At 42.3% G+C, this 14,606-nt stretch overlaps 1 protein-coding gene across 2 annotated transcripts in view; it reads left to right on the top strand.

Moving 5' to 3' along the window:
- Window positions 1-827: 827 nt before the first annotated feature.
- Window positions 828-14,606, top strand: part of LOC124947958 (protein slit) — a 309,824-nt gene continuing 296,045 nt past the window's right edge. For both annotated transcript variants that reach the window (XM_047490825.1, XM_047490826.1), the window contains exon 1: window positions 828-2,403. In XM_047490825.1, the coding sequence (XP_047346781.1) occupies window positions 2,105-2,403 (299 nt within the window). In that variant the 5' untranslated portion in view covers window positions 828-2,104. The remainder of the gene's footprint in view (window positions 2,404-14,606) is intronic.

A 14,606-nucleotide genomic window follows, 5' to 3' on the forward strand; every position in this document is an offset into this window, starting at 1 on the left:
CATTTGTAGTTTTCTCATTCGTTCGGCGTACGTCGAGTACTTATATGAGACTTTAATAAAGGGTATACAAGAATATATTATTTCCTTCCACGCCTATCTAGACGTTCCTTATGATTTTGTATTCTTTTCTTTTATTCAACGTGCCGTCACCCGTTTAAATACTCGATTAATGTCTCTCGAGGAGATAACATCAGTTATATGTATAAAATAATCGGTTTTCTTCGCGAGAAACGAGATATAGCAAGATCGTGCGTCAGATCGTTCGATCGATATGCAAGACTCGATAACGTCGTTTCTCGGAAAGACAACCTTGAGAGTCGGATCGATCGAAAATCTCTTTTAATCTTTCTTCTAACTCCTTTTCATTTCTTTTTTTGCTTTTTCTTTCATTTCCAGGTGATGCATCTGCCTCGCGGCAAGGTCTTAGAAATCCCGACGAGGAATCCTACAAACTCACCGCCCTCGATAATGCCTGTGTAACGACGTTCGTTCAGAGTACAGTCGGTACTTATCCACGCACACGTTACAATCGATAGTGGTCTACAAAGCCAAGTACGTACGCGATCAATGCGTTTTCTAGTATCTCACTACGTATATACCTCTTTTGATACTTAAGAAAAAACAAATAAATAGAAGGAATAGAAGTATAAGCAGTAAAAAATTGGATAAGAAAAAAAAAGTGAAAGGAGAAAAAGAATAATCAAGAAAGATACTAAAGGATAATATCAGAAACGCATTATATCCATATATCGAAAGAGGAACGCGTCGAGTCTTCGTAATCAGAGCACGGATGATCCTCGATTGAACGTTCTCTTGATAAAATCAACTTGCGAGCTTAGCCACGCGTACCCAGTCATTGGGTACGGTAGACACTTGGCCGAAGACCAGCATCAAGATAAGGTCAGCGAGAGCTGTGGCCCAGGATGCGCAGGAACGGGTGGTGCCGTTAGTGTTGGACGACAGCTCGCTCGAGAGGCCACCAGAACCAGAAGGGGGCCACGAAGAAGGCCCCCAGAAGGGCCTGCTGGATGGTCTAGTTTGCGAGCGACCATCGTCGTCGTCGTCGTCGTTGTTGTTCTCGTCCTTCGATCCGGATCGAGAGAGGCACGAAGAGGAAGAAGAAGGAGAGGAGGAAGGAAAGGGGAGGTTGGAAGAGAGAACGGAGGGAGAGCTCCGAGATACTGGCTCTGTTCCGAGTGCGCTGGCGGACTTTGAGTTAGAACTCGTCGACGAGAAGGAATACGCAATTCGAGTTTGTCTTTCGTCAACGGACGTGCCAGTCTGTGTTCATCGAAAGAGACAAGCGGAGGAAAAATATCATCACCACCACCACCATCATCATCATCACCATCACCATTACGATCAGCAGAAACAACAGCAGCAGCATCCTTCGAGACAAGAACACCAAGAAGATACGAAAATCTCAAGAAGAACAACGTCGGACAACGTTGAAGGTTTTCGAAGTAGAATTTGCGGGGAAGGTAGACAACAGAGATCCTCCTATTGCAGGAATCACCATCATCATCATCATCATCATCATCGTCAACGTCATCAAGGAGGAGGAGGAGGTGGAGGTGGCGGCAGCGGTGGAGGAGGAGGACCTGGAGTCGAACAGAATCATCGTCCCTGCCGAGTTCATGCTCGAAGGAGAGAATTTTCGAGGGAAAAACAGCCAAAGGAAGAACGGACAGAGGATCGTAGAGATTTGAGACACTCGGAGGAAGTCGAGTGTTCGATCATACATCTCGATCAGGATCCGATTCTTCGTCCGGTACGGGTACTCGGTTGTTCTCCTGCGGAAGGACAAGAGATATCCTCGTTCTTGGAACCGTCTGTCGTTAGTGGTGTTGCTAGTGGTGGTGGTGGTGGTGGTGCTAGTGTTGTTGGCTGTGCTGGTAGCACTACAGGTGCTTCTACCTCTGTTCAAAGCGTGCCGTACGTTTACAGTGGACTTTCCACGAGCGGAATTGCGACGGAGGGTCCTTGCTACGGTCTGTACAACCCGGATAATATACGGCCAAAGAGCCGTGTCGGGAGCCGCTTCGCCAAGATCCTCGAGAGACCGAATCGCGCGGTGAAGGACGTTAATCGTAAAGTGCTAGCAATGATACGCGCTATGACGCCTTCCTGGTCGTTGCGTCTTCTCGGCGTCAGCTGCGGTTCCGTGGTCTGCGCCTGGGGACTTCTTCTGATACTCTCAGTTCTCGGTGGTGGTGCATCTCACGGTACTGGTACCGGCATCGGCAGTTTTGGCCTTGGAAGCCTCTCCGGTACTATGGACGATCTCAATGCAGCCACTTGTCCTTGGGCTTGTTCCTGTGGAGGTCAAGAGGTTGACTGTTCTCATCGAGGACTCACGCAGATACCTGGCGACCTGGCTGCACTTCTACTTGCCGAAAAATTGTAAGTTATTTTTACCTTATCTCCCTTTTATTTTCTTATCTTTTTATCTTCATTTATTCAAGTTAATTACAAGCCAGCTTCCGTGAGCACATATAGCCTAAGTTTTTCCAAGAACCAAGTCCAAATAACACGTAAAGTGTATATATATTCGCTGCTTCGCTCGGTAAATTTCCTTCGGATATTTAACGAATCTTTTCTTCCAGCATGGTAAATACCTAGATCGTTCATAATTAACGTGTTGACTTTGAAACGTCACAACGAATTAGGTTAAACATTGTTGTATCATTCGTAATTCTTTCCTATTATTCTAAGTTGAAATCTCGGTATAATAATAGGATATTGAGGCAAGTCATCGCTGCAAGAGATATATCGAGGGTCGTACTCTCCTTAGTTATTCACAATTCATTCTGTTTGCTTTGCTGCTTGGCTCATTTCGAAAGAAAACAAAGTGTTGTTTTTATGACGGTGAAGAAAGTAAAGAAAATTAGGGTGGAAGAGAGGAGGGGGGGAGGGGATTCATGAGGTCGAAGAAGAAGAAGGAAAGAGAGAACGGTGCATAGTGAATGTGCTTACTTCTTTCTCGATAAGTTTCCCCTTTCGTATTTCACCATATGTATATGCTTCTTCTTCGAAAGGATCCGATCAAAGTAGAAAATGCAATTCGATTTAAAGTGGATGGCTCGATCGTTTTCTTCTACCTACTTTACTGAAGCGATCGACATAATCCAACGCCATTTGCATCCCCCTTTTACACTTTCTATTTGAACCGTTAGAAATGTTGTAAGTTTAAGTGTCTCGACTTTTAAAGTTCGTTGCGATAAAGGAAAAGGTGCAATAACGAGATGCATTAGTGAAAGAAAACTAGAACTTGATACATCGAAAATATCTTAGCTCTTTACTAGATCTTCACTCGAACGATCAAGAGAACGAGAAACAGAAAGAGAAAGAGAAAGAGAGAGAGAGAGAGAGAGAGAGAGAGAGAGAGAGAGAGAGAGAGAGAGAGAGAGAGAGAGAGAGAGAAAATATTCATTTTAAAAATACGATGATAGGGAAAGAGATATACGTCGTGCGTTTTAATGTCACCTCGTGCGTATGTATATGTAGATATAAGCATTTATCTCTACGTTGATACACTTTGCGAGTATAGTTTTAGTAGCTATATTATAACGTTTTAACACTTTCCATACGATCGTCGCTAAAGTAGAGGCACGCGAGCATGATCCAACGAATGTTCTCTCTCTCTCTCTCTCTCTCTCTTTCCTTCTCACTTTCTGCTTCACCTCGAGGGATTTTTTCCAGCTTACGTTACTACGGCTCGTCACGAAATATTCATAGCGACGTATACACGAGTTAAGGGAGGTACAGAGAGTGTGAGTGAGTGAATGAGTGAGTAAGAGAGAAAGAGAGAGAGAGAGAGAGAGGGAGGGAGGGAGGGAGGGAGGAGTGAGAGCCAGACGCTGGAAGAACGGACTAATTAAATCGGCACATTAATCTAATTGGTACAAATTACAACACAGCGATACTAGGTATCTAGATGAGCTCGATGACGGCACGTTTAATCTCCTCTCTCTCTCTCTCTCTCTCTCTTTCTCCCTCTCTCTCTCTCTCTCTCTTTCTCTCTTAATCTCTCTTTTTTTCCCTCTTTCTCTCTCTTCTTCATTCTTCCATCCTTGTCGTAGAATGTAACAGGATTTTAATAAATCGATACAGTTTACAAAATCTGTCGACGTGAAAGAGAAAAATAAAAGAAGAAAGACAAGGACTTGTATTTCCTTTTCCTCATCGTTCTCGTCGTCGTTCTCATCGTCGAGGGTGTCGAGGCAATCGCTGTGCGAGATCGCACGTCGATAAATCCGCGCTCGAGTATAACAGGGAGCCATTAACGGTGGTCGATTAGCATTCGATTAATATGCCGTCGGCGTGCGCGACCGCGAATAATTAAATCCTCGAAATACATTAGCGCGAAGTTATTGCTGCGAACGAGAACGTACGGTGGTCCCATCGCGATAAAAACAAAAATAAAAGAGAGAGAGAGAGAAAGTAAAGAGAAAAAGGAGAGTTCGAAAGAGAAAGTAAAAAAGAAATAAAATCGAAGGATTTGAACAAAAATTGTCTCGTATTTTTTCGTCTCGAATGTTAGAGGACCTCCTAACATTAATACGTAATGCCTTCTTAAGGCGGATTATGCATGCTTAAACCTGATCCGAAAGGAAAACGCTCTTCTTCTCTTGGTCGTCGTCGTCTTCGTCGTCGTCTTCGTCGTAGTCTTCGTCGTATCCACCGACGTTCTCACGTTTCAAAGGATTTGCATGCACGATTCGTCTTCGAATTTCGGTGAGAATCCTTAGCTTTTACTCAAGTCCCAAAAGCGAAGGAACAACAAGATGCTTTCGAACGTTTTCGAGGGGAAAGATTAAAAGCCGCTCGTGTTCGCGACGACGATACGGGACGACACGCTCGCGATTCCTTCATAAATTTGTATAATTAATGTCTCCCGAACCTTCATCTTTCTACAAGAAATATCTATAGTCTATGTATGTATGTATGTATATATATATATATATATATATATATATATATTTATCTTTAGGAAGACGAATGAATTATCGCGTTTACAGGTTTCTATCGTTGCTTTTCATCGTTGATAGTTGAAATATCGTCTCGTATTTCGATGCAAAGGAGGAATAGAAGAAGAATCTTGGGGGGGAGGGAAACCTATGAAAGTCTCGTCGGTTTTGATAAATATTACTGTATCATTCGTTATATAAGATTTATTAATAGTACGTTTTATTGGTAGGGATGGAGGTAAGGGGGTTGGTATAGGTAAGAGGATTGGTAAAGGTAAGGGGTTAGTTGGTAGATGGTCGATTGTGGTAGTGGTAGCTCGCGACGGGACACGAAGGCCAAAGAAAAAATATTTGTCTCTCACGGCATGAAAATGACAGGTGTCGTTATAGAAAAAGAAGTACCTCTCGTTTGAGGCCGCCGTTTGGTCGTTTAGCCAAATTGATTTTCGTTCAAGAGTTCGATCGTTTGCTTCCTGGAGCATAGCAATAGACCAGAAGAGAAGGCCTTAATGGCTTCTTCGATCACGTTCATCGGGGAGAACCACTGTTTGTACCTGTTCGGTCCAGCCCGTTTCGTAGCCGATGCCGAGATAATGAGGGACACGAGCGTCCGGATTTCCCTCTTTGTATCTAACCCCATCTAAATCCATGCTTTAGGGAGAGCCAAACCAGCTTGTGTTCTACATGGATATACATTGATTGGTATTGACAACGGGTCGTCAGAAATTTTCGAACGTACCTCTCAGAATGCTTTTACGAGAACGGCAGCCTATCTCGCATTTCCTCTCTTTTTTTTTTCTTTTTCTTTTTTTTTTCCATTCCCCTCCCCCCTCATTCGTCTAGTAATAGGAGGTAACGCCCGTACCATACTACTCGGATCGATCCCACAGAACAACGTTTCTTCAATGTGTATCGTCGTTCGATGTGTATCTGTCTATCTATAGATGTCTTGTTCTAATGAAGCTATTAGATTTACGAGCGATAGCTTCGGAGGACCTGTCGTAATAACTCTTTTGAGTTATGCCAAGGAGTATAGCGATTTCACTATCGCTTTAGAGGTATTATTACTTCCTTTAGTTTTCCTTTATTTCATTTTTTTTCAAGCTGTTATTCGCACGCACTGGCATATAAATTTTATCGATTTTTTTTTAACGATTATAACATTCTCTCTCGGAGTAAAGGATATCTCCTTATCGTTATTTCCGGGTGTACACAACGGAAGCTTATTTTCGTGACTTGTTAAAGAGTGTTTGTCTGTCTCTATAACTGTTTAACAGTCGGAAAACTCCTGCGAAGTCTTGTAAACGGAAACGAAGGTCGTACACACTGATGCCACTTTTAGTCTTCCGGTAATGTTAACCATCCTTTCTGTATCTCTATCTCTTTCCTCTTCGAGTGCTAGGCACTTATGATTTTTCGATTAAGCTACATAAACAGTACTCGGCAAGCTAAACATCAAGACGGTAGAACCGAGTGTTTGGTCAAGACCCGATACGATGTTTTCCCAAGTAACATTCAGACGCGTTCTTGTAAAGAGAGCAGAACTCGGCCCACATTCGTTACATCGACAGCAAAACGGAACAAGCTCGTTGAAACGCGAGTAGATAAATCGGAATTCGCGATCTATCTTAATCTTTGAACGAGTAACTTTTTCCGAAATCCAAACTTTACTTGAAAGTAGCTATTTTCTCTCTTCCTCTTTCTCTTTCGTTCTTTCTCATTCTTTTTACTTCGAAGCTTTCACGGATGGTCAAGTTCCGGAAAAGTTCGACGGAAATCACGATCTATTAGCAACTCTTAAAGAAATGAAAGGAAGGAAGAAACGAACGAATGAAGGAACGAATGAACTTCATTTCGGAGATAAATAATAGGTACTTTACTCGAAAGCTCCTACTTTCAAAGGTAAAATTTAGAAAAGATAAAGGAAATAATATGGAACAACGTATATGCATTGAAGAAGATATATAAATTCAACATAAACCTGTGGTCGTACAATAAAGTTCCATTGCCTGAGGTTGAGAGTTCCCTTCTCGCGTAACGTTAACCGAGAGGCAGAAAGAGAGAGAGAGAGAGAGAGAGAGAGAGAGAGAGAGAGAGAGAGAGAGAGAGAGAGACAGTGAACATGACACAGTAAACTTCGCTCGTGATACCGAATGTAATAAGCAGACTGTGAGTCATTCCTTTAGTTCGCACATTAATTAGACTACGTAGGTAATTATTGTACTTACTGGTGTTACTATTTCGTTCCAATGATTAGTCTTAATTAAACTTTATTCTATCCCTCTCTCATTCTCTCTCTCTCTCTCTCTCTCACTCTTTCTCTCTTGATACACTCTTGCCATCTTTTTTTTCTCTCTTTTTATTTCTTGATATCGTCTGTATCTCGTCTGGTCCCTCTTATTCTTACCCTCAGAAACTAGTCTGGGACGAGAAAAGCAGCTTCGAAGTCATAGCTTCGCGACGCGTGAAATCCTGGAAGATACGTAGTCGGTCCATTCGAATTCCTCGGGTGCAATGCGGTGCTCCGCATAGTTGCTTCTCTTGGCGTGAAACTGCTGGCCGCGTTCAACGTGCACATTCGCTCCACGTGCCACGGAAATACATATGTATAGAGACTAGCTACCTACACGGATTCGATCGTGACGAGCTGTTCCAACTATGGAGTAGTAGTAGTAGTAGTAGTAGTAGAAGTGCTTCTGTAGATAGAGGGATAGAGGGATGAAAACGCGTAATTTCGGACAAGATAGACATACGAGCTTCGATATTTCATTGTAGCTCGTGAACTCACATAAACATTTTGTTCCGATAGTTCGAGTTACGTTTTGTAGTTATCGTGAACGATCTCTATCTTCTATCTCTCATTCTCTCGTAGCTACATCGATTCTACTACTCCACCTCTCTTCGTCAGCCACAAAATCATTTACATCGGTGCAACATTTGAGAGGGAATTTCTCGCGAGTAACCCTCTCGGTTAGAGTTTAATCGCATGGTTATTTGCATTACCTTACTACTGGCATATTACCGAATAGTATAGTGAATATAGTAGTATATAGCGAGTGTATAATGTAATACATAGGATACATATAAGAGTAGGAGAGGAAGAGAAGGAAGACTATGAGAGTACTGGAACGTACGTATACCTATAAGATACTACGTTATACCTAGATATTCCTAGAGGAAGAAAGGGGATGAACAGAGGTGAATAGGACGTTTTACTGGCGCAGAGAGTACAGTCAGCAGTGCAGAGACCGCGAATATTTCACAGCACCTTTGGTTAAATTTCTCTCGCGTTCGACCTCGTTCATTTGGATTGCGCGTACGAGCAAAAGTTAATTCGCTCGATATGGTGGTGGCCGTTAGAAATTTACGGAATGGCCATGCCGAGGATCATCGTTGGGTGAACGTGAATTTTGCGGATGGTTGACTACCACGAAATATTGGAAATATTTCCGTAGAGAAATCGGTCGATCGGTCGAATCGAATCGAATCGAATCGAATCGAATCGAAAACATTTTGATACGGCTCGTAGATGTTTACCGGTGATAACGAAAGCCAATGAAAAATGACAGGGAGTTAAAGATGACCCCCTAAGAGAGCCGATCTACGGCTGTCGTTATTTCTCAACATAGCAATTAATCTAGCCATCGATAATTAAGTCGATGATAAACGGGGTGTCCGCATAGCGATTAGATTTATTATTTATAATGACACAGCGCGGGCTGCTCTGCGTAACGCGCATGCGAGTTCACGCACCAGCTTCGAACAATTAATCACCTCTCCGACAACAATTACGGCCGATTACGGTGTTGTACCTCGATCGAGATATATTGTAATTAGTATCGCCGTAACGCCTTGCTCGGTACACCAACACACTCGCTAACATTCGTACAGTATGCTTAGAAAGTTTTCCAGTATACTTCTCAACCTTATTTTCTAGTTCTTATCTCCTTCTTTCTGTCTTTTTTACCTTATCTTTTTCTCGATCGTAGATAAATTAACTACTTTGTGTAGGCGCGTTGTAGATATACAGATATCGATGCTAATTCGTACGGTGAATTTTTTACCTTACAAGTTATCTCACTTTTGTCACAGTAAAGTAATTATCTTATGTCCTTTTTTTAAATATTTTTTTTTCTTCTCTCTCTCTCTCTCTCTCTCTCTTTATTTCTATCTCTTTTTCTCCTTTTTTCTTTCTCTCTTTTTCCTTGAATTCTTTCGCAAAGTATATAGAAAAACATAGTGTATATTGTACGCAACTACGCTTTCTTGTTGAATTTCACGAAACTTCCATTAGACTCGACAGCAAAGCTTCAACGAAAGAACTTCGGATGGTTGTCGATACGTCTGCTAGCAACGATTTTCTACCTGGACTACAGTCGATCCATTCCGATGGTGAAATTAATGGTTTTCTTTCGCCGTGGAAGTGCGCAGGTCAAACAAAGAATTATTCTGGAGAAAGGGTTGCCAACATTTTATCACGTCACTCGATCTCTCTCTCTCTCTTTCTCTCTTTCTCTCTCATTCTCCTGTTCTCTTCTCCACACTTCTCCATTTCCTCGTATGGTTGTCCTGCCGAGTGCTCTCCTAATGAAAAATGACCGTGATGCGTTTCTCGATTGTGCGTTACGTTACCTTACTTTTCGTGGATTTTCATGTAAAAAATTTTTACGCTATCAACGAATGAAAGAGCAAAAAAGAAAATGAAAGAGAGAGAGAGAGAGAGAGAGAGAAAGAGAATTCTCTCTCGATCGGTAGATGTACGATGGTTCTCTCATTTGCCTGCTCGTTTATTAAATTCCTCCTACTTTTTTTTATTGCCTTCATCTATCTTTTTTCTTTTTCTTTTTTTTCCTTTTTACCATCCCTTTTCACAAAAATAATTTTAACGAGTCACTGTCGCGTTCGAACGTTATACCACGTATCGCGAGCGTCATAATGTTTTATTAACTAATTAAACGATAGAAAAAAAGCTCTGCCAGTAGAATGGAAAGGAATAACAATGGCGAAGAGAAAAATAACAGGAATAAAAGGAAAGAAAGAGACGGCGACGGCGAGTGACGTTGATGTCCGAAAGTCAAAATCACCGGACTGTTTATTTTACCTTTGTTATCTCTGCCACTTTATCGTGCCTCGTCGGGTTCGTAAAGTCAAAGAGAGAGAGGGAGAGAGAGAGATAGAGAGAGAGAGAGAGAGAGAGAAACAGACGGATAGACAGACAGGGAGGGAGGGAAGGAGATAGAGAAAAAAGAGAAGGACAGAGAAAGACAGAAAGATACACACACATATATATATATATATATATATATATATATATATATAGAGAGAGAGAGAGAGAGAGAGTGAGTTCATATGTGTACGTTGTATACACAATACAAAGGCATTATCTCGTTCACGCTCGGCTGCTACAATGAAGCAAACGGCGTATCTTTTGCAAAACGTTCATCTTTTTTTGCTTTTTCTTTTTTTTTTTATCCCTAGCTCCGGCTTCATCGTCGTTACTCTCCGAAAGTGGGACGCACGCATCGCACTTCGGTCAACCCATTTGTCGATAGTTTACATCGAAGGGACGCGCCTCGAATGCAGTCGTGTTTAATCGGCACCGACCGTCGTTTTCCATTAAAATTCACCGAGTACAGTTCTTCCTCAGTTATCCGACGAGAGAGCGAGTAAAACGAACGAATGAACGAATGAGGGTTAAAAGGAATGCTTTTTGAATGCTTTTCGAGTGCTTTTCCACGGCACTAGCTACCAGAAGACCGACTCGTGCGCAGGTCAAACAAAGAATTAAAGCCGAAAGGAGTCGGCGCATTTTTTCACGTTTACCGTTTCCTCCTTTTTTCTATTTCTACCATAATAATGGTGTCCCTGCTGAGTCGCTCCCATGGCGAACTTCTCTCTCTCCACCCTCTTCTCTCTACCTTCTCTTGTTCTCTTTCTAATACGTGGTCGAGGTTGCTGCATTCGCGTGTTTGGAACTTTGGAATAGTTTTTGAAATTAATTTCCAACGAGAGAGAGAGAGAGAGAGAGAGAGAGAGAGAGAGAGAGAGAATGATAAAGAAAGGGAGAGAAAGAGTGAGATAGATAGATAGAGAGAGAGAGAGAGAGAAAGAGAGAGAGAGAGAGGACGGCCAGGTAGCCGTAACCAGACACAAGGCACGTGACTACGCATTGTCGCTCGATATTCTCGAATTTGAAGAATATTATATTCGTTCCGCGTTGCCTGTCACTACTGTGAGCACAACGAAATGGACAGCATTGGTAAAGTTCGTATGCATTGACACGTTTTCGAAATTTGGTGGTTGTTCGGTATGCAAAGAAAAGAGAGAGAGAGAGAGAAAGACAGAAAGAGAAATATATATATATATATATATATATATATATATATATATAGAGAGAGAGAGAGAGAGAGAGAGAGAGAGAAAGGCAGCAAGAACGAGGTACCTGCATCTACCTCTTCCATCTCGGTTACCACGGTCTCCTTGATTTATTAGGATGTAACTTCGAAGCGCGGAGAGGATTAGTTGTAATGCACGGCTGTATGCGCGCGCGAGAGGACGACGTGGCTTCCACGTTTCGAGTCGACAGGCATCTGAAACTGTATATCTTCGTAATAACTTTCGGACTTCTCGTCTCGCTCTCTCACTTTCTCATCTCACTCGCTCCTTCATTCGCCATATTTGGTTCTCTAAAATTTCATTAAGGCACGCGCCCCGGTAGTTAGATCGACAAAATTTATTTCGACTCTTGTATCGCTTCTCTCGCGCCATATAGTACAAAAGTGTTGCTTTGCAATACTATTGTGGGAAAATCTAATAAAGTGTTTTATTCGACGAATGGCGAAAGGGTCGTTTTCAATTCCAAGCTCTTAAGCGTAATCCTTTCGTTAGAGAGTAAAAGAGAGAAATAAAAGGAGAGAGAGCGATAGAGAGAGAGAGAGAGAGAGAGAGAGAAAGAAAGAGAGAGAGGGAGTTACGAGAAGGAAGAGTCATCTCTGTCCCCTTTCGATCCCTATTTTACGATATTCATTCGCAGTACGATTTAAACCATTGTCATTAGAGATTAGATTACTCTGGGAGGTAATAGGGCAATAAAGAATCGTCCTTTACTCTTTTTCTCTCGAGGTTACGATTTGGCCAACCGATAAAGACTTTTCGTTTTGCAATATAACGTTCAGGGATCACCGATAAATCAGAATTAAAGTCTACATGCATGCTTTACTTGCTTACTTCCTTGCGTGCATATGTGCGTGAGTTCATGCATGTATGGGTGAGTTCGTGCGTGTGTGCCAATGCGTGAGCTTTGGTTTACCCAAACTACGTTGGTACAACCATAGGGTCTCTATTGTCATCGGACAAATCTCCGTTTAGAGGGGCCACTGTCGGTGGATTATGCGACCGTGGAGATTCCAACGGGCCATCGCTCGGCCAGCCGCACGTTCGTTCGTTCGTTCGTTCGTTCATTCGAACCTACGCGTGCGTTCTCCGAGAGAGAGAGAGAGAGAGAGAGAGAGAGAGAGAGAAAGAGTGTGTGTGTGTGTGTGAGAATCGCCATAGTCCAAAGTACGTCGCATTTCGAATTTTCATCTACCTGTTGAAGGTCGAACGATGCTTAAAACGGACCATTCGAAGGGATTATCGGACGAGTTAATCAAGACCAACCAGGCTCGGCACGTCGAAATATTCTATTTTCCTCGTGGAAATCGTTAACGCGATTTCGTTGTATCGAGTTTCGAGATGGGACAGGAAAGGCCCATCGAGTTAGTTAGTCAGCCAGCCGGTACATACCTTTGATCGAGATAAAAGCGTTGTCATTTTCGTTAGAGAAAGAGATAAAAAAAGAAAGAAAAGGATGAAAAGGAATGAAAAAGAAAAAGAAAAAGAAAAAAAAAACTATGAAAGGAACGTATCGAGAATCCAAGCTTCATTTGCATCGATAAGGATCGTGTTCAAAGTGATTATTGAAATAAAGATTAGCTTGATGGCAGAGCACTAGACGGGCGCGTGCGCGTCTCAATAATTGTTCTCTCGCTTAGTTCTCTATGCTCTCGTTGACTTTCTTATGAATAATAAAGACGTAGCTTTATCTTTCCCTCACGTACACCTTTGAATTTTACGTTTTCTCGTTTTGTACAAGTGATATAAGTTATCCAGAGCTTATTGGAGCTAAACTTGGGTAGGTTGTATGAAACATCGGATATCTTTATTATTTCTCATATGGTTGGAATTTTTGGTGGTACGTCGTTTTAAAGAACGAAACAAATCTGGTGTTACGTATTAAAAAAGAAAAAAAGACAAAGAGGGAGAGATAAATAGATAGAGAAAGAGAAAAAGAGAAAGAGAAAGAGAGAGGTATTTCTGTAATCCCCGAAAGACTCACGGGAGAGTCGCAAGAACGTAAATAACTTGAGAAAGAAGTGTGTAGGGTTGGGACAGCACACGGAACACAGAACACGAAACGCGGTTTTCACCGCGGAACGCCTCTGGACTTTTGGATCGTGTCCTCCGCCCCAGGAGGCGAGACTACGCGTCCGCCTCGACGGACATGAATCACGTGGCGCATGCAAATGAAAAGATGCGTGCGGGGGTGGTGGGACCATCAACCACCTTCAAAAGGTCGTAAGTGTTGCGTTGGGAGAGGGAGGAGAGGGAAACAGAGATAAAAAGGAAAAAAAGAAAAAAGAAAAAGGAAAAAGAACGCGAACGTTCGCGTACGGTCCAGGAGAAATTCTTTTTCTGTCGGACAGCCACGCAAGTGCGCGGCGAAAACGTTGTTGCGGTCTACTCGAGAGAGTCAAAATTTATTACAGAGCCTTGTTACATGTTCCGCACGAGAACGCGGCTTACATAAATGTGGACTCGCGCTGCTTTTTACACCGACACGTTGCGCACTACGTTGAACCTACATTTTCGTTCTAACCTCTATCCGTCGAAACTATCAGGTTCGCTCTACGGATGACCTCGTAGACTAAACTCAATTCTCCTCCTCTTTGGCCTTGGTAAATCCTCTGACTATTTTACTATTAGTATTTCTATGCATTTCTATTATATTTTTTCTCATCGAGTGCGTACGCATCAGTAATGTCTTTCCCTTATACTTTTTCTTTTCTTTTCCTTTTTCCTCTTTCTCTCTCTCTCTCTCTTTCTCTCTCTCTCTCTCACTGTCTCTCTTTCTTTCTCTCTCTTTTTTCTTTTCTGACATTAACATTTATATTACGCGGCTTTCCGCTTTCTCCAACTCGCTCTACATTTTTCGGACAATGCCTATACCACCCGTCGTTGTCGTCGTCCCTGATATCCAGTCGATTCTCTCCACCTTTTTCTCTCTCTCTCTCTTTCTCTCTTTTTCTCTCTCTCTCTCCTTCTCGTGCTTCTGGAAATCTTTTGTTATACAGTCCGTGAATCGTGTCGGGAATCAACGAAGGGGAACACCTGGGGTCAGCGCGCGAATTTGATCAGGTTCAGTGTGATTTTTATCCAATGAAAAAAGGGAGTCGTGGTCTCCTCACGACTTTTAGCTTTCAAACAAACTCCATCTTAGTTTGTTATATTCCTTTTCTTCTTTTTCTTTTTTTTCTTTTTTACACCCTTTCTTATTGTTCAGACGTGCGAACATATTTAAGAAACACCACGTTGAAC

The sequence above is a fragment of the Vespa velutina genome, chromosome 3, assembly GCF_912470025.1.
Source record: "Vespa velutina chromosome 3, iVesVel2.1, whole genome shotgun sequence".
NCBI classification, from domain to species: Eukaryota; Metazoa; Arthropoda; class Insecta; order Hymenoptera; family Vespidae; genus Vespa; species Vespa velutina.